Here is a 20,636-nt window from a genome sequence, read left to right as displayed (position 1 = left end):
TTAAATTTTTGCAAAATAGTATTTGTATAGGCTATTTTTACATAAAAATAATTATTTTGTGTATACAATTCAAACAAATGGAGTTGCAGAAACTCAAAAAGAATTTGTAAACTTTGTTTTTTGAAAGTTTCTTATAAGCGCCACCGTGCATTTTATTCGAGGAAATAAGATCCCTTGGTCTCTTACAATTTGAATAGAATAAAATGACTTTTTCAGATTTCTTATGTTTTTTTTTTCCAGATCTCTTATGTGTAAAAAATGAAGATATCTTGCAAAAGGATCATAAAACTAAAAAAAAAATTGTAAAGAGCCAAATAACCATTTCTCCCATTTTATTCTTTATTGAGCGTTATTTTATTTCATAATCCTAAGGGGTCGTTTGGTGTGAAGGATAAGTAAAAATAGTCTCGGGATAAAATTTTAATGCCTCCTTATCCCATGTTTGGTTGGAATAAAAATCCGGAATAACTAATTTCGGGATTAGTTATCCTGGGATTGTAGCCTTATTTTATCCCACCTTGAGGGTGGAATAACTAATCCCGGGATAACTTATCTCGGGATTAGTTATCCCAGAATAAGTTGTTTCCCAACCAAACGAGCCCTAAATTTCAACCACTACTAAGTGATCTCGGTTCGATAGACCAAAAAGTGTGTTCTTTATTTTAAAATGTGTTTAAAGTAACAAAAAACTCTCCTTAAACCCATGTCCTCATTTTTCATTTCACAAATAGAGAATTTTCATGGATTCCTCTTTTAATAATCAAAGTTCAATCTATAGTGTATTTGGTCAAAATTTTATAATATACTTATTAAAAAGTAAATTAAGAAAAACTATTTTAGGAGAATAGTGGTTTGTGTTTGCATAATTAATTTGAAAAATACTTTTATCAATATTAGAATAACAATTTGTGTGTTTATCAAGGTTTCAAAGTGTTTATAGGGAAAACTATCAAAAATGCACAATTCAATTAATTAGAATTTTATTATGCTTAGTCAGATATCATATTTACTAAAATCAAGATTTACTAACATCAAAGAGATCAAAAGTGCTATTAAGCCCCTAAAAAGGAACAGTGCTGCAAATGGAAGTTCATAACGCAACATATACATTTTTTCTACACGGATTTTCCTTCAAACACGTTGGTCTTAAATTTTTTCCTTAGCTTAAAAAGTGTCCGAAAATATCCTGAGGTTTCGGGCTCGAACCTCCGCTAAAAAAAAAAAAACAATTTCGTAAGGCAAGACTTCCTGAAAATTCTGCTTTAACGTAGAGGTTTGGTTGCCAAATTTTGTCTTATAATTTTTTTTTACTCTGCTGGAATTCTACAAAAGTTAAGCCTAAGCCTAACTCTTGCTCGAATATAGCCTAATTTTGCTATGAAATTTTGCCTTGCGATTTTTCTTTAAAAAAAAGAAAAAAAAAAAGTCAAAAATTAAAGACCAACAATTTGAGGAACAAAAATTAAAGACCACCCCGAATAAGGACAATCGTGCAAATTGCCCCAACATATATGGGCTGATGTGGTCACAACTCACAATCGAATTATAATCTTGTCAACAGAGACATGGGTAGCCCGGAAAAGAGATTGGCCCTTGCATGCTGGACCGTATGACTTATCTTGTATGATTTCCTGGGTCCATTGGACCGTATGGTAATTTGAATTTTTTGGGCCTGTTTGGCCATGAGAATTTTTCACCTTTTCCGAAAATTTATTTCACTTCATTTGGAAATCAGCGTTTGGCCATGAAAATTCCAAATACAAATTGAAGTTGTATTTAGAATTTAGAAAACAACTAAAACCTTGTTTTCATTTTTTGTTTGCTTCATTTTTTTCACTTTCAATACATTCAAACAACCAAATATTCTTTGCAAAAACTATAACTAAACACAACTCATCTTCAACTCCAACTCCGAAAAAGTGGCCAAAAATACCTCGAGATTTTGGGTTTGAATCTCGCTCAGTGAAAAATTAAAAAGAAATTCGCAAGGGAGAGGTTGAATTCTCGAGGCAAAGGCTTGTCGTTTTCAACAGTTTTGCTACTTTCAGCTGAGTTTGAATTTCTTTTAAGGAAGAGTTTCAAAGCCAAAACTCGCTTAAGGTACTTTGGCCCGAACAGGCCAAACTTTGCTACAAAACTCCACCTTGCGAAATTATCTTTTTCTTTTTTCACTGAGCCAGGGTTCGAACCCTAAACCTCATGTTATTAGGCAAAAGAGACAAAAATTAAAGACCACCAATTTGAGGGGCAAAATTTAAAGACCAGTGCATTTGAAGGTCACTCCCCAAAAAAAATGAAAAATTAAAGACCATAAGGCAATCGTGCAAATGCTTCAATGTGGATATCAAACACCGAATGGAAAAAAAAAATAGGTGTATGAACCTAATGTCTCAGTCCCTTTTCCTTTTTCTCTTTAAATTTAACCCATCATTTTCTCATTTTTTTAAATTAGATAAATCCAAATGGAAAAAAGCCGAGTCATCAAGCTGCCACGTGGTAAAATAACATAGGATATTTGGACTAGACCCCACCAAAAGATATAAAAACAGGACCACAACAACTTCCATTCCCATGACCCTATCTTATTCCTCTTTCTCGTTCCTTCCAAATCTCATCTCACTTCCCTTTATTTCTCTCTCTCTCTTTCCTCTCTGTCATACCCGCGAAATCAATAATAAAATTAAAAAAATCATTTTTTTCCCCTTCATATTCATAATCTTCATTGTTTCCTGATTTGAAATCTTAATTAATAATCTTTCAAAAAACCCTAGCCCATAAATCTTTCCTTTTGGGCCTGTTGCGGACGTTTTAAAGGGAAAAAAAAGGGAGAGATAGTAGAAACATTTAAAATAATGATCTTATTACGAACATTTTATATGGTATATATTATTGCTTCATTACAAACTATTTTTCAAACAAGTATACAAACTTTTATGTCAATTGGCTAAATGAAAATAACAAAACAAATTGAATTAGAGACAATATCATTGATTATAATTCTTTTATCACGTTCTCATTAAATAACATTTTAAGGTAAGGAAAAAGATTGAGCATGAAAATAAAATATCTTGCATTTAGCTACACCCCAGAGGACATAGAAAAATGCAAAAGCATAATCAAGTTTTTTTTTTTTTTAAATAATGAAATTACCTATTATATATGTAAGATTTTAAAGGGAATACAAAAAAAAAAAAAAAAAAAAAGAAGAAGTAGAGTTCAAAGGAGATTAGTAAACTTTTTTTTTTTTTTTACTATGAAGGGTACATTCCACAACGTCTGCTTCGTTCTCCATTGATCTCTTGGCCAAGCTCTCAACTTGCACATAAATGGATTAGAATTTTTCACATTAGTGTAGGCGCTATTTTTAGGACAAAGTTAGAAGATGAAAATGATTTTTTACTTTTTATTTTAGAATTTTGCATGTAAATTTCAATAAATCTTCTCATCTAAAATTAAATTGGACTTACTATCTATATTTTTATGCTCAACTTTTAATTTTTAAATTCTCGTTCTTTAAATAAAGTTACTATTAAATTGACATAAACACATTTAAAAAAATTTAGCATGTGGAATTCAGATTTATCATCAAGCATCTCAAATTTTGATTTTTAATTTCTATTTTTTTGTTTCATTTTCTTTTAGAAAAAATTAATACTAAATTAAGTTTGGGAATCAAGAGAAGAGACTTCAAATGTATCCTTTCTTGGTGATCCAAAGCCAAATTAGTCTAAGGAGGAAATGTGCATTAGAAATATTTAACAATTTCAAAGCAATAAACTCGCATTTTTTAAATTAAAAATCAACGTTCTTGCCTAGGCAGGAAAAGGAAAAGAAAGAATGGAGTAGATAGCTAAATTCCTTTCTATTAGGTCTAAACTATTAGTATCATCTATGACTGTAAATAAATTATTTCTTTTATCTACTTCATCTATTTAAAATTGAATCACCATTTAGTACTAAATTTTCAACCTAAACAAAAAAGAAACTTGACTATTCAACTTACATTAAACGCTGCAGAACATAAACATCGGAAATTATCACTGAAGCCTAACCAAAACACTAACTACAACTCAAAAATGTTTTTTTGCTATTCGGAAACCACCTGAAAACTATTGTAGCCCAATGGTAGGAATTAGAAGAAAGGCATCAACTCTCATTATAACTACAATAAGCTAAAAAAAAAAACTTTAGGTTTTACCTTGAAACTAATACCTATCTTCAATTTAGATTCCAAAGCTTTAATTATTCTACTATAAATTATTTTTACCCCAATTTCCTAAATCTCCTTCTCCCTGCCTTTTTTTCTTAATAAAATCATTTGTCAATGCATATGACTCCTTGTATGTGGATATTTAGTAAGAGTTGCCACCAACTACTTATTTTCTTGACCTACAAAATTCCATCAATTAAAACATAGCCTGATTCGTACAAAAATGTTTTTCAAGCACCAATAGGAAAAAATTGGGAATGTTGCTATCTTTATTTAAAACAAACTAAAATTATTTCATCAAAAAGTAAAATGTAAGAAACGTGCACAATTAATCTTATTTAATTATGACATGAGATTGTTGATATAAATCAAAGTGGGAGGAACCGTGACAAGAGATAAATAAACCACCTACAATCCTGCCAAAAGTTGTTCCTTCAAAAAAAAAAATAAAAAAAAAAAAAAATAAATAAATATATATATATATATATTTCTTGGAAAAAAAGATGAAACATTAAACATACCATAGGAGCCTCCCTTACGAACAAAAATTGCCAAGTCCTACCGATAGGGAACTGGATCTCCATATCTGGTATATACCTGCACAAAGAAATCAGATGAATAATCTTTAAATTAAATTAAATAAATAACTTCACATCTATAAGAGAGCTATTTGTTGAACACCAACTTTTAGTATTGATGATGAGACTATAAATTCAGACATATAAGAGAAACCCAAAATGTCTTTCCTTTTTCCGAATTTTTTCTCATCATTTTAAATGTTGCGCACAAATTTAAACCTTCCACACATATGACGTCTAAATCTACTAGAAGTGAAATTTTGCTCATATTTTTTTAAAAAAATCAAGGAGGAAATGATGCATTATACACAACCTGATCCAACATCCAAGATCAAGACAAAGACAAGAAACAAATAGAAAATGAGGCAATAATCGAGTCACGAAGATGCCATCGACAATAGTTTCAAAATCAGTAGATGATTTTGGTACGAATCTATGAACATCTTCCTAGCCACACCCACCAAAACTCACAAATTAAATTTTAAAAAAGAAGTCCCAGTCCTGATTCTGCATGACTCGCCAAGTATCTTCCATTTTTTTTTTTTTTTTTTTAATAGGAGAAAGTGCAATGAGCAGTTGTGATTAGAAAATTAGAATGTAGAGTGGGGGACGTGTGTGTAAAAAAACGTGAAGTGCATTTGCATTTTTTCAGAAAAACGAATTTGCATTTTTCCTAATAACAATTAGGGCTCAATATATATATGTATTAACCTAAATTCAAATTCAAATACGTTAGTTAATTAGAATTTACATTTTGATTAAATAGTTAATTTAAAAAATCTGATAACCCAAAAAAAAAAAAAAAAAAAGTCCAAAGAGGTACCTTAAACTTAAATTATGGTTGCACGGTTTTAGGATTCCATTGTACATAAATGGAGCAGTTGTTTCAACCGTATTTTTCCTGAAAAATATAAGATTTTTAATTATTTTTACTTCCAAATCTCATCTCACTTCCCTTTATTTCTCTCTCTCTTTCCTCTCTGTCATACCCGCGAAATCAATAATAAAATAAAAAAAATCATTTTTTCCCCTTCATATTCATAATCTTCATTGTTTCCTGATGATTTGAAATCTTAATTAATAATCTTTCAAAAAACCCTAGCCCATAAATCTTTAAATCAATTGAGTTTTTAGATCTGTTATTTTTTTTTCCAGTTTTTTGTGTTTATCCTTAGATCTCTCAAAGTAGTTTCTTGATTTGGGATTTTTTGAGTTTTGAGCTGTGGGGGTAGGTTAAATTCATCTATAATTGAAGGGTTGGTTTAGAAATTTGAAGGTTTTGCATATGAGGACTTGTTAGTTTTCTTTTTTGGCGGTTAACTACCTTTAATTTTTTAAGTATGGATTAGATTGATGTTGTAGTTAGTTCTTTCTTCATTTTTCTGAATAAATTTGTGCTGTGTATGTTTTTGTGTGGTGGGGTTTGGTAGGTGTATTTGATTTGATAAGGGGGTAGGGGAACGTGAAGTTTGTATTGTGGTAATGAATGATGGAATGATGGAAATTGAGAAACCCATGAATGTTGATTCAAAGTGTGACATACAATGTGTTGAGAAGCAGAAATTTAATACTTTAGATGGGGTGGAATTAGATAGTTGTGCTACGAATCGCGCTGAAAAAATAGATGGTGTAGAAGTAGAACATTGTGCTATGAATCGTGAACCTGAAACTATGGATGGTGTAGAGGTAGAATGTTGCGCTACGAATCGTGAATCTGAAACAATTGGGATGATGGAAATTGAGAAACCGGTAAATGTTGATTCAAAGTGTGACAGACAATGTGTTGTAGATGCTACTGAACAGGAGCCATGTGTTGAGAAGCAGAAATTTGAAGAATCTGATTGTTGTGCAACGAATCATGCTACGAACTGTGCACCTGAAACTGTAGTAATGAGTGATGGAATGATTGAAGTTGAGAAACCCGTAAATGCTGATTCAAAGTGTGACAGACAATGTGTTTTAGATGCTACTGAACTGGACTGTGCACCTGAAACTGTAGTAATGAGTGATGGAATGATGGAAATTGAAAAACCCGTAAATGTTGATCAGAAGTGTGACAGACAATGTGTTGTAGATGCTACTGAACATGAGCCATGTGTCGAAAAGCAGAAATTTGAAACTTTAGATGGTGTAGAATTAGATAGTTGTGCTATGAATCATGCTACGGACTGTGCACCTGTAACTGTTGATGGTATAGAAGTAGAACGTTGTGCTATGAATCGTGAACCTGAAACTGTAAATGGCGTAGAAGTAGAACGTTGTGCTACGAATCATGAACCTGAAACTGTAGATGGTGTAGAAGTAGAATGTTGTGCCACAAATCGTGAACCTGAAACTGTAGATGGTGTAGGGGTAGAATGTTGTGCTACGAATCGTGAACCTGAAACTTTAAACACAGAGGAATTAGAGTCAGATGAGAAGCAACTGAAGAAGTTGAATAATTGTGATGTCCAGCCCTATGTAAGGATTGACGTGAAGGAAGCTTCGAATGATGATATGCTGTCTGAAGTTTCAAATCCAAATTTGTCTCCAAGAGAGAACACTTCAAGTTTCCAGACTATCAGTAGTCAAGGGGTGGATTTGTTGAGTAGTAATAATCAAGGTGGTTCTGGAGAGATTACATCTTATTCGTCGGGGAATTCAAGTGCAGAGGAGAGTGTTAGTGAGGAAGAGCAGAATCAAATTGAGGCATCTAAGGCAGTTGCTAAGTCCTCTGTGGTTCTTGAAATTCCGAAGGAATTTAGCACAACTGGTGTCAGGAAGATTACATTTAAGTTTAGTAAAAGGAAGGAGGATTGTGGTAATGCATCTGCTTCAGTTGCTCCACCTGTGACTGATGGGGTTGATGCTGGGTTTAGGGAAGCACATGCATGGAATCCTGTGGTATCAGATGATATGAATCCACATTGGATTTCAAGCACAAATGGAGCATTTTATCAACATGAAGATCCCTTTTTATGTCCTCCAAACATGAAACTAAAAATGTCTACTTCTGATGCATACCCGACAAATGTCAAGAAACTTCTATCAACGGGAATTTTAGAAGGAGCACTGGTGAAGTACATTTCAACTTCTGGGCAGGTAATTTGTGGTTTTCTCTGTTTATACTTGTAACTTAGTGGTTTCTACGTGAGCCTGAAGCACTTTTATAAATGACTGACAGAGGGAGCTTCTTGGAATCATTAAAGATTGTGGGTACTTGTGTGGTTGTTCATACTGCAATTTCACCAAAGTGAGTTTCCTGTCTATATTGAAAATTCGTCTGTGTGCACGTTAATGAACATACTGAACAGATTTATGTCTAAGCAGGTTCTCAGTGCTTACGAATTTGAAGTGCACGCTGGGGGCAAGACGAGACATCCAAACAATCATATTTATTTGGAGAATGGGAAACCTATTTACAGGATGATTCAAGAATTGAAGACTGCACCACTTAGTCAACTGGAAGAAGTTGTAAGAGACGTGGCTGGTTCTTCCATTAACGAGCGATATTTGGAGGCTTGGAAAGGTGGTTTGACGCTTTTGTCTCAATTATTTATTGGACTTTTCATTTCTGAAAGACTCTGATAATTAGGATGACAGGAATAAGTATTTAGGAGGAGATTCTCATGCTTTCCATGCGCTAATTTACGATATGGTTTGTTGTGCATGGTCATGGAGAAGGGCTGGGGGGATGAAATCACCATATTACTGCTTACTCATCATAGACCTCTCTACTCTGGATGATGCTCGTTTCAATAAACAATCAAGCTCAAGATCTGCAGAAAATAAATAATTTGACCAGCTTAAGTATTTCTACAAGTGAGACAGTTCCCCCTTTTCTGCAACTAGAATTAGTGGCAAGCTTGATGCAGACTGATACTTTTGAATAACTTTTTCTTTATCCACTATAAATATAGATTGCTAAAATTCAAAGTAGGATGATATTTTTAAGCACTTTCTCCAGCAAAGTTGCAAAAAGTCGAGTAGAGAGTACAGCACAGAGCAATGCAGTTTACAAATTTAACACAAGGGTTTGTAAGTTCGTTGTGGGAACATACCAGCAAATTTATGTTTAGATCTTGAGGAGAGTCCACGGTAGTTATTCTAGGGTTTTGAGGCTCTGTTAGTATAGATATGGATAAAAATATCTTGATTATGATATAAGTACTGTCCAAACCAGTGGATGAAGAGGGGGCGAGGAATATTGCAAGTAGGAGGAGTGAACATAGAGTATCAGTTCTTGTCAGCTGCGTGATGATTTATGAATTTCTCTTCTATTTTGGCAGCAAAACTCCTGCAGCACTATGAGGAGGCTAGTGCCGATCAATATCCTCATGGAAAGGCTTCAGGGATGTATCAGTATAAGCCATGGTACATTTTTAAAGTTTTTTCATAATTTGATTATGGTCTTTGCTCCTGCACCCTAACTTACTTTCTCATCAGTTTTCTTGGCGTGGGATATTTTATTTTATTCTGGGTTGGTACAGAACAAGGATAAGGAGACAAAAATCTAACGTTCTCTTGAATAGTATCCAGTTGACCACTGTGTTTTTGCTTCTTGAACAGCTGTAATGTGATTATGAACATGAAAAGCCTTGCAGTTTTGTAGCGTTCCTTATTTGACTTTACCAGTTGATTTGATTTTGCTGTGTCCACAACTTCCGTATCTTTTTCTCCTTTTCCAATCATGTGAACGATGTGAAATTGACAATTTTTATCTTCAAGGAAATGTACTGTTGATTTCTGACCAGGCATATCAGCAACTGAATGTTATGTTTTGTCAGTAGCTGGATGTTTGATAAAATGTGCAATTGAAGGTTCCTAATAATATGATTCTAGGATGATCAAGTCTTGGTCGTACCTGTATGACAGTTTTAGTTAGAATTTAGCTTCAAGGGTGATTTTGCTTGAGTGTAAGTGCTCTATGCTTTTAATTGAAGTAAGTTGTGTATAGTCAAAATACTTTGGACTGGTCATTCATTAACTTGGACTGGTCATTCATTAACTAGCTTATAGTATGAATGCTTAAATTCACTTTTATTTCAGATAGTTACTTGTTTTGGAATAACACCACAAAAGATATACCACAAATACTTAAGAGTTAAAAATGGTAGAATGTCGGATATATGTAAATGTCAAATACCGTTCCTTCAAAACTCCACCTAAATGAGTTTCACATAGCATAGCCAGACTAAACCAGATAAAGGAGGGAATTTGCATTTTGCGGTAGGTTGACAGTGTAGAAATATCCTAAATATCTCCAAATACATGGCATAGACCTAAATAGAGGGGAATGGATGTAGAGTATTCATATAGTTGATCCAACTAATCTGATATTGAAGCATAGTTGATTGATTGATGTTGTCAACATATCATTGACCTTGAAAATAAATGATAGAACGAAAGCTGTTTTGAATTATGTCTTATCCTTTTAGTTTTACACTTGCAACACTGACAGAAAATGTATGTTCATGAAGAATCTTAAAAAAAAGAAAAAAAAAAAAGGCTGTTTCAAAGTCCCTTGCTGGGAAACTACATCTAGCTTTCCATCAGTCATGCATGTTGGGACTTGCATTAGTAAATCCAATGTTACAGGAATATCTAATCAACCCAAATAATTCAAATGTGCGTCTTGGGCCAACTAGGCCTCCTTTAGATTTCTAGAGTACCAAATTGACTTTAATGATCTCATTTTTACTAGTATTTCATCCTAGTGGGTCAATTTTAGTGTTCATCTAAAACCTTATGGTCAGTTGCCACTGATTTGGGATTAGCCATGCCTATTTTGTGGTTACCAGATTATATATTGACTTCGGGCATCTGTTGTGCGATAGCTCATGGCATCTTGATATCCCAAAAACTTTTAAGTTGAGTACCTCAAGGAAAATTTCTAAGATAGGCAACATCAAACTACATTGTTCTTTCCCTTTGTAATATGACCAATTTTGCAGTTCTTTGGCAGTACCTTTTCTTTTTCCTCAGTTGCTGTTGGAGATTGGTAGAAGTGTTTAGAATTGCTTAAGTTAGATTGAGGTCTCGAGGGCATGGGCTTGTAAACTTCGTTCTGTTTTGGAGTTTATCTACTTGTGGAATGAGATTTTTGCCTAATAATGATATTGAGTGGTTTTGGTTGTTGGAACTGCTGAAACTTGTCATATTCATTTTGTTTGTAACTTTGCACCATGCTAGGATGGACTTCAGTGATTGCAGTCCGGTGATGGAAGATGGCCTTTATCCTGCTTCGTACTCCTATATTGACAACTTTCCTCCAAATCAATTTAGCTCTATGGAGACAGCGGAGGCATGGAAGCATGTGGTTAAAAAGTTTGTCATCACTTTATTTACTTTATCTACTTCGTGCAACTGGTCATTCTTTATGCAAATGTATATTCCTATGTTGTTGCTAATGGTGCAGTTATTTTGACAGGCCAAGGTGCAATTTTTCCAGTTCAACACCAGAGCCAAAGAAATCTGCTGAAGGTGGCACAAAAAAAAGGTATCCTTTCTCTTATTTTTCTTTAAAAGGATCCTTTTTGGATGAGCATTTATCGTTAATTTTTTATCAATATGCATAGGGATAATGACTTGCACCGATCACTATTCATGCCACATGGACTTCCAGATGGTACTGATTTGGCATATTATTCTAAGGGAAAGGTTAGATTCATTTCTATCTTGACTTTTAAATATGTCCTTTTATTTTACATGGTTTTCTGTAGTTTTTTATTATGTGTTCGGGGCTATTCAGCAGCAGTTGCCATAATTATGATTTATGTGTGAGCAATAAAAATCTTTCTGCAGAAAGTTCTGGGGGGCTACAAGCAGGGTAATGGCATTGTCTGCAGCTGCTGTGATACTGAGGTAAATTTTAAAACCTACATAGACACATTTGTAATAAGCTAAGCCAAATATATACATATATTATATGTGCATATTTATTTATATATACCACACACTCACACACATGTATATATATCTATATATATTATGTGTATATATAGTATTTGTGCCTTTATAAGAAAGGTATATATTTAACGTATGTATGTGTATAATGAATATTGATTTCAGAAGTGCTGCTTACTAGTGCACTTGTTATCCTTTCTAAACAGATTAGTCCTTCCCAGTTTGAGGCTCATGCTGGATGTGCAGCTAAACGTCAACCGTAAGTAGTTCTCAAAGATTATTTTTTCCATAATATAATATGAAAAAGCGAGAATGATCTGAATTATTCTGTCGATGGCCAGCTATCGTCACATCTACACTTCCAGTGGACTTACCCTACATGATATAGCATTAATGCTGGCAAATGGTCAAAGTATTGCCACCAATAACAGCGATGATATGTGTACAATGTGTGGCGATGCGGGAGAACTGATTTGCTGTGAAGGGTGTCCTAGGGCTTTTCATGCAGGTGCTTTCTTTTTCCTAAATCTATGGCAAAGTTCTCTATTGTGATTAGTCTTTCTTGTCTTTCTATAATGTACTGGAGGATAAACTGATAGGTTGGTACATGGTTAGCTCTTTATATTATCTTAAAAATCACATTTTGGTGCTCTTTGCACTTATTTGATTATAAATGAAGCCATGTTGGAAGCAACTTAGTAAGCCAGATGCCTGATTTTTGGTCGTTTGAGCGGAGCCTTTCAAATTTTCCTGCTTAATAACCTGACTGATGCTTATACTTTTGCTCATACAAAACCTGTATGCTTGCAGCTTGTTTAGGTCTACAGTGTACCCCGACCAGTGGTTGGCTCTGTTCATATTGTAGAGACAAATTTGTCCCTGGTAGGAAAACTGCAGGAGATGCAGGACCAATTATGATACGGTTGACAAGAGTGGTTAAAGCTCCAGAATCTGAAGGTGGTGGTGGTTGTGTTGTTTGCAGGTTTGTCGCAGTTGTGGTCCTTCAGAGAGCATTTAAAATTACCCTAGTTTCTCATTTATCTAAAACTTTATGATTAAGTACATTCTTGTGATGAATAAAATTAGTTTAACACTTTAACCCTGTTTGAATATCTTCCAAGAGATTTGTAATATATTTAGGCTCACACATGTCGGTAGTACATATTTTGATGCAGTACTAGTCCATTGTGATGAATCTGGTTAAACCACAATGTGGTAGGCTCATCTTTTCTCCTTCTCTTTCTTCAACAGGAAGAACGAATAGTATTCTTGTCAAAATGTGGTAGTATGTCTTGTGTAGGTTTCGGAGCAGTCTGCATTTAGATATCCTAGCACTTCAAGAATGAAATTAGCTTAATAACTAATCATCATTAGATTTTTGCACCTAGTAACAAGTGGTCATGTGTGGCAATGCTGCCGTTGAATGTTAGTATATATCAGTGTTGTCAAAGGCTCATCTAAGAAGCGCTTAAGCCCTGAAGCTCAGAAAAGCTTAGGGAGGGTGGTTCACGTGGCTTAAGCTGCACTTTAGTGTAGGCAAGGCACTAAGGCATGCACCTCATTGCCCATGAGTTCTATATTGAAGAGAGCGGTACTAAATAACAAATATAATCGGCAAATAAGTATATTAATTGTTAAAGAAAACATTATGAACTAGTTTGTTGCTATTTTCTTGTATTATATATCTCTCTGTGTGTGTGTATATGTGTTTATTTCCACTTCATTGCGCCTTTTGTTACTAAAGCCCATGCTTTGGACTGCGCTTAAAGCCCCAGTAGACCTGGATTTTTGTTTTAGAGTTTTCGCCTTTGACAACATCAGCGGATTTAGTACTAGCAGATGGAGTAACTGCTTCTAAGATTCATTTATTAAGTAACTTGAAATAGTTGGGATAGTGTTGAAGAAATTGTCTGATTCTACTATTATGCAGCTGATGCTGGCGATTATGATATTTTATCTGTTGAGTTGGTTGTCACATATTGTCCGGTTTGCTTGTACCAAAAAAAAAAAAAAAAAACAATTGGGTGCACACAAGTGAATATAAGTATAACCTTGAACTCATTCTTTCCACCATATATTTCTAGGACCCCGGACTTCAGCGTTGCCAAATTTGATGATCGGACAGTTATGCTCTGTGACCAGGTATGCCTTGACTAGCGATTTACTTGCCATATTCAGATGTTTTACCGCAATGTTTAACCTTTCTCACTCCTATTCCCTTTTGTTATGGTGCCATCGGCTGGGCTTCCTGTTAAATTTTTTTTTTTTTTGTGCATATGCAGTGTGAGAAAGAATACCATGTTGGGTGTCTGCGGGAAAGTGGGCTGTGTGATCTGAAAGTGAGTCTAGTCTCTTTTTTATGTTGGATAACTGTGATTATAGTGTCCATTAGTACCAATAAATGGTTCTTAAAATGTGATAGGAACTCCCGAAGGATAAATGGTTTTGTTGCAATGACTGCAATAAAGTTTATGTGGTACTTCAGAATTGTGTTCTGAAGGGAGCTGAGGTCATTCCAGCTCCTGCAGCAGCTGCCGTAACTAAGAAGCATGTCCAGAAATGTTTAGTGGATACAGCTACAGATGACATTCAGTGGCGAATCTTAAGTGGGAAGAGTCGCTTCCCGGAGCATCTACCTCTTCTTTCCAGTGCAGCAACAATCTTTAGGGTGAGCGTTTTATTTATTGTTAGCATTAAGCACCAGTTGGAATTTTTTTTTGACGACTTAGAGCTTCAAGAGGACACTTACTGAAACTCTGAGTCAACGGAGATTGTACATTACTGCTATAGATGGGACATATTTGTTTTAAGACTTATGGTAAAGCTGCTTAATTCTGCATGGTGTTGAAACAATGTGTATGGAAGTTAGGGTTCTGTTCTTCCACCCGAGTCATTCAAATTGCATTCATGTTGTGACATTTCTATCCCATGCTATTCAGTTGTTAGACCAAAATATATAACTGTGAGGCCAATATTTCTCCAGAATTACCGTTAAGTCAGCAGCAGTTCTCTGACATTGGCGATTCCTTTGATATCGTTGATAACTGAAATGTAGATTTCACTCTGCAAGTATAATCTTGTGCATCACCAAGATTCTTGAACTGAAGATATCTCGACAGAATGCCAGTCTAACCAGCAACACCATTGTTAGGAACAGACAAATCCTTCTAACTACCGCATCATTGAATAATCGAGTATACTTATAAAAAATTGAATACTTGAGTCTTAATGGAGTAGGAACAGCTGATTGACGGATACAGGTGTAACGAGAAGAATTCCATATGAACTTGTCCCATTTATTTATTATTTGAATATTAAAAAAACTTATCCATGAATTATGTGTCAAACTTTTCCTAATTCAAATTGCTGCCTAATTTTAATTGTCATCTTTGTCCTTTTGTGCAGGAGTGCTTTGATCCTATTGTTGCCAAATCTGGACGAGATCTTATACCTGTTATGGTTTATGGGTGAGTGTTCCTTCGCTTACAATCCTACTGTTACAAGTTTTTCTTAGAGACTGGCGTTTTTTCTTTTCTTGTCAGTGAACTGCAGTAGAAAATCTGACAGACAATTCTTCTCGTGTTTGATCTTTTAGTAGCCTTCATTTTGGGAAAACTAGTCTTAGGATACATGCCTTATATCCATGAATACACAATTTAATGTGTGTGTGTTTGAATTATACAACAAAAAAATATTCGGTGTAATCCCACTTGTGGGGTCTGGGGAGGGTGGTGTGTACGCAGCCTTACCCCTACCTTGTGAAGGTAGAGAGGCTGTTTCCGATAGATCCTCGACTCAAGTAAAGCATATCAAAATCATTAAGAAAAGGAAATATAGTAGTGAAGAAACCCTATAGAAAATAATGGAGAAAAGAAACAGTAGCAACAACAAATAGTAACGTGCTTGACTTATAAAATAAAAATGAAAGAGAAAAAGTGTAACATCATAAAAATGGTGAATGCTTATCCTAATTCGCTATCTTTTTTTTTTTTTTGAGACTGGTAACATGTATGTATATATATATATATATATATATATTTATTAAACCTGCACCATAACAGTGCAGCCATACTTATAAAAACCCCACCATGCTCAGGACTACTGCTTCACAATGAACCTATCATATCAACTAGTGATTCAGCCTCCTCTACATAGTTTTCTTTACACCAAAAGTGAAACAAAATGATACAATTCATCTTGATTTTCTGCACAGAATTGCATTTGTCTTCAAAAACTCTATTGTTCCTCTCCTTCCAAATTATCCACCAAATAACTGCTGGGACAAGTTTCCACCAACTCTTTTGTCTTACTGCTCCCCCATTATAGTTCCAGCACTTCAATAGCTCACAGCTGGTTGCCGGCATAGCCCAACTTAGTCCTACCATGTTCAAGAAAAGTTGCCACAATTGTATAGTGAAAGGACAATGTATAAATAAATGAGAGTTACTTTCTCTGGCTGCATCACACAGAACACATCTAGTGCATAGATGAAAACCTCTTCTCCTTAAATTTTCCTGGGTGAGACATGCTTCTCTTGCTACCAGCCAAGAGAAACATGAAACCTTGTAAGGAGCCTTAGTCTTCCAAATGAATTTCCATGGCCACTGATCAGATTGTGTATATTGCCTAAGCTGATAATTGTATGCTAATTTGACAGTAAAGACACCATTATTGCCATGTTTCCAGCACAAAGAGTCCTCAGATTCTTTAAAACCTTGAATAAAAGAAGGAATCATGCATCACGTAAGTCCTCGAATGTCTTATTGTGATTTCTCGCTTTGCCTGCACATACCAAACTCATCCAATTGTCTTCTTTCTTTTACGATTAATTAGCAAAATATTCTTGATATAAACAATTAAATGATAGCAAGATATTTTTTCCTTTAAAAATAGATTTCACATTAGACAAAATTATCAATCTATTTTCCTAATAAGATTACTTCGACATCAATCAAAATTTTACTTATTAAATCTCTTCTTATTTGCATAAATCTTTTCCTTATTTGAACTATAAGTAAGGTAACTAATTCTTTTATTTTACTTTTCCAAATATTTAGGAAGAAGCTTAAAAATTTAAGAATTTGATTACTTTCGATTAAATGATTCAAGAGAAATTAGTTACTTTGAAGGAGAAAATGGAATTGAGTTGAGAAGTATTGATCGATGAAAGTTTCTATTTCACCAACTGTATTGTACATGTTGTGATACAATTATACAGAGCCAAAGAATTTAAACCCTTGGATAATCCAAGTTGACTTCATGTTTATTGTGTCACTGGAAATGTTTCTCAAAATAATCGGAAGCTCTTGAAGAAAATCATAGGTTACAAAGGAAATAGGGAATAAGGAAGATGAAAGTATATATGCTTCACACATTTCATTTGAATATTATTCGTCAAAGTCAAACGTTGTGGAAAGAATTTTACATAGGGAAAAAATTGTTATGTCCCTTGAGTCTAACTCAACCCCAAAAGCTAGCTCATGAAGGGAGGATTGTCCAAGACCATATATAGAGTCCTCCCATCTTTGCGTGAGTCGATATGGGCCCAGGACTGGACATCTGGAGCGTGAACAATATAAGATGGGCGTCCAACATCGAGTAAATAATGATTGGGACGCGCCTGTCACTGATACCATGTTATGGACCTTGGGCCTACCTCAACCCCAAAAGCTAGCTCATGAGGGGGAGGGTTGCCCATGACCATATAAAGAGACCTTCTATCCTAAGTGAGCCGATGTGGAACTCAAAAATAATTATGTTACATAATTCAAATAATAAAGTGTTTTTATATGAGGTAAAATTTTAATTGATTTTATAATCCTACATATTAGGGCTTGATGCATAATTCAAATAATAAAAGATTTAATAGACAAAATTGAGTTGATTTCAAAGTTCTAAATATTAGGAAATTAATTAAATGACAATTTTGTCCAATTAAAATCTATTTTGAAAGGTTAAAAAAGGCGAACGACATTTCTCTAAGGGGTTTCGTGCTTTTAAATATACAAGAAAGTTTACCTCTATTGGCTAAGTTGATGTTTGTTGATTTACCTTGAATAGTTTGGCCTGCTTGTGTGCTTTGGCTTTTGCTTCCATAACTAGAGAACTTGCTTTATTTGAATTGCACATATTTTGACTTTTCTAATTTTTATATTTCTGTCTCATGTAGGAGAAACATCTCAGGTCAAGAATTTGGGGGAATGTATTGCATCGTTTTGATTGTGAAGTAAGTCGCTGATTTCATGATAATGCTAATACATGCCTGCTCAAGATTACGCATTTGTAGTTGGTCTGGAGTTAGATGCTATTCTGCTTTCCTGAGTTATTAATCATGTGTTTAAATGGCCACAGATCAGTAGTTGTATCAGCTGGTCTTCTCAGGATTTTCGGGCAAGACGTGGCTGAACTCCCTTTGGTGGCTACAAATAGAGAAAACCAAGGGAAAGTAAGCTCTGTTTGGCTTGACTCCGTTGCTGTGCTTATTTGGGGTTTTGCTTGCTGATTCTGAAGCTATACTCCGATTTATGTGAAACACAAGCTGATGATTCTTGTGTTTCTTCTTTTGTAGGGTTATTTCCAGGCGTTATTTGGATGTATTGAGATTCTATTATCTTCGATGCATGTTAAAAACCTCGTTCTGCCTGCTGCTGAGGAGGCTGAATCCATCTGGACAAATAAGCTGGGTTTCAGAAAGATGACTGATGAACGCGTGAGTGGTTCTTTAACATTTGTATTGACAAGTCATTTGTTTTTCTCTTGTTTATCTGATTCTCCCTTTGCATCATGGATGATAATGTTCAACGTTAAAGATTAGATTCAATTTTCTTTGAGAAAATGGAGAATTAGATTCAAACTGTATAATGTTCAAGGCTACTGGAAACTAGTGAAGGTTTAAGTCAAGTTATGCACACGTGCCAATTTCTCATTGCCGATTCAAGAGTTGGAGCAAGTGCAAGCTGTAAGATGTTTCATGAAGGATGTTTAGGTTGCAGTAAGGCAATTTGAGGAATATTTGGTCTGGGAATTCTAGCATGCATAAGCTTAAAAAGTCTTGCCTTCCCTCTCTGTTCATGTTGACTTCTTTTTGTGAGTGGATTCCTTTGAACTAAATTTACGCCTTACTGATCAAAGCATGGTCACAAGACAGATTGCTAGTGGAGGGCAGTAGTTATAGTAGTTTCAATCCTATATTTTATTGCTCCCTCTGTGTGTCATTGATGAGGAATCAAAGTTGGGTTTGGTTACACTATTTGTCAGGAGTTTTCTTGTGCCTAGTCTAAACAATGTTGATGTACTTCCCCATTGTGCTACCCAATTTATTTTTTCATTTACATAAAAATATCTTACTAGTTCTATGTTGATATCTCTTACTTTTTTAACAGTACCAGAAGTATTCAAGAGACTATCAGCTGACGATATTCAAGGGGACGTCAATGTTGGAGAAGGAAGTGCAGCAGACAGCTTATGAATTGTAATTCATCTTTGTGGAGAATGTGCAACAAGGAGTAGATCGCTGCATATCTTGAATGCACTCTTATTTAAGAAGGGAGACCTCTATTATACTCAATGATCTGAAATGGAGCTGGAATTAGAGAAAGAGAGGCTTCTTGTTACAAAACAATTTTTTCTTTCAGACCGAGAACATGCAAAATGCACCTTTAGCTGATGATTAAATAGTACATGAGGCGAGGTAATTCTGGAGGCACATCAAGTTGCTGGTGAACCTTGTGGGGATCATCCTTAGATGCAAGGACAATTGTACGTCTTATTCTTTATTTACTGCTATGTTTTCATAAAGTAGTAGTTGGTTTTATAGATTAGTTTTCAGCTAATGTATAAAGAGCAGCTGAGGAACCGCTCGTCTGAAGTCCTCGAGGCATGCTGACCTTTTATCATGCGTGCGTGGGGCAAACGTTTTTACCCCTTTTCTTTTTCCAGTGGTAGCATCCTTTTGTACATTTACAGTGCATACACAGAAAATTTTGCCAAAAAGTAATGTAGGATATATCTTATACGGGACCTTAAGTTTTTCATTGATGTGATGAATGATTGAATAAATGTGGTGATTGGGTTAATAAAAGAGGAAGAAACAATTTGTTACTGTTCTTGCTGGTTACTGGAGCCCTGAAACTATTGTTGTATCCTTGTATATTGGTGTGTTTTGATACTCCACTAGTTTTAGAGCTAACAATCTTTCTTCAAAACATTTCCATGAGAGGTGTTTGATTGGTAAGTGAAATAATATTAGCAAATTGGAGTGTGTTGGCTAAATATTTGTGTATTAATCGGTATTTGTTTGAGCCAATTATATCTCGTTAAAAATTAAAGGAGTCTTAGAAAAATATTTGAGTAACAATGTTGCTAATTTGTACTATATGTGGATGTCTTGAGAGTTTGCTGATAAAACTATAAGCAATAAAATAAGCACATTCCTAAATAACAAGCAGCAGTGAGTTGCTGACTGTCATCTTTTTGCGTCACTTGGTTTTGTAGTTCTTTACAAATGTGATAGCAACAGACAATTTAAAGTGCTGACCTAGTTATCATTTTGCTATATACACCCTTTATAGATGAGCCAACATTTAGTAGATACTATTAACATTGCAGTTTGCAAGACTACTCTCTTTTGTGAAACCCGAATTCTTTTATTATGTGACTCACACAACTAATTGTTTTACAAAAAAGTGGATCCAAATTTTGTAGACCACAAGTATAAGATTTAAATCCAATTTCTCGTGAAACTTAAAAAAAAAATGTCACACAACATATATCAGTTGTGTGAGACACATAATAAATGTTTTGCACATTTGACCACGGTTTGTGTAAGTGCATTTGTGGTTTAGAACTTCTACCAATCTTAAATTCCATATGGATAGAAGATGCTTCATTATAAATAATTCGGAAAAGGCTCATAAATACCCTTAACCTATTGAAAAAGGCTCATAAATACCCTCCTTCCACCT

At 34.7% G+C, this 20,636-nt stretch overlaps 1 protein-coding gene and 1 long non-coding RNA gene across 2 annotated transcripts; one reads left to right on the top strand and one right to left on the bottom strand.

Annotated features, from left to right (window-relative positions):
* Positions 1-2,637: 2,637 nt before the first annotated feature.
* Positions 2,638-6,028, bottom strand: LOC132049554 (uncharacterized). Its single transcript, XR_009413116.1, has 2 exons — positions 5,886-6,028; positions 2,638-2,780 (listed from the first exon to the last, which is right to left on the bottom strand). It is a non-coding gene; the product is annotated as an uncharacterized LOC132049554 (long non-coding RNA).
* Positions 5,725-19,778, top strand: LOC132049553 (uncharacterized). Its single transcript, XM_059440410.1, has 19 exons — positions 5,725-7,869; positions 7,952-8,020; positions 8,098-8,296; positions 9,057-9,141; positions 10,960-11,094; positions 11,198-11,266; positions 11,346-11,427; positions 11,572-11,631; positions 11,880-11,932; positions 12,015-12,181; positions 12,484-12,655; positions 13,758-13,815; positions 13,956-14,012; positions 14,096-14,341; positions 15,079-15,140; positions 17,843-17,899; positions 18,025-18,118; positions 18,242-18,382; positions 19,056-19,778. The coding sequence occupies exons 1-19, from the start codon at positions 6,271-6,273 to the stop codon at positions 19,146-19,148; spliced, it is 3,498 nt and encodes a 1,165-aa protein (XP_059296393.1). The 5' UTR covers positions 5,725-6,270; the 3' UTR covers positions 19,149-19,778.
* Positions 19,779-20,636: the final 858 nt, after the last annotated feature.

This window comes from Lycium ferocissimum, chromosome 3, assembly GCF_029784015.1.
Source record: "Lycium ferocissimum isolate CSIRO_LF1 chromosome 3, AGI_CSIRO_Lferr_CH_V1, whole genome shotgun sequence".
Taxonomy (NCBI): domain Eukaryota; kingdom Viridiplantae; phylum Streptophyta; class Magnoliopsida; order Solanales; family Solanaceae; genus Lycium; species Lycium ferocissimum.
This window is presented reverse-complemented; position numbering and strand designations above follow the sequence as displayed.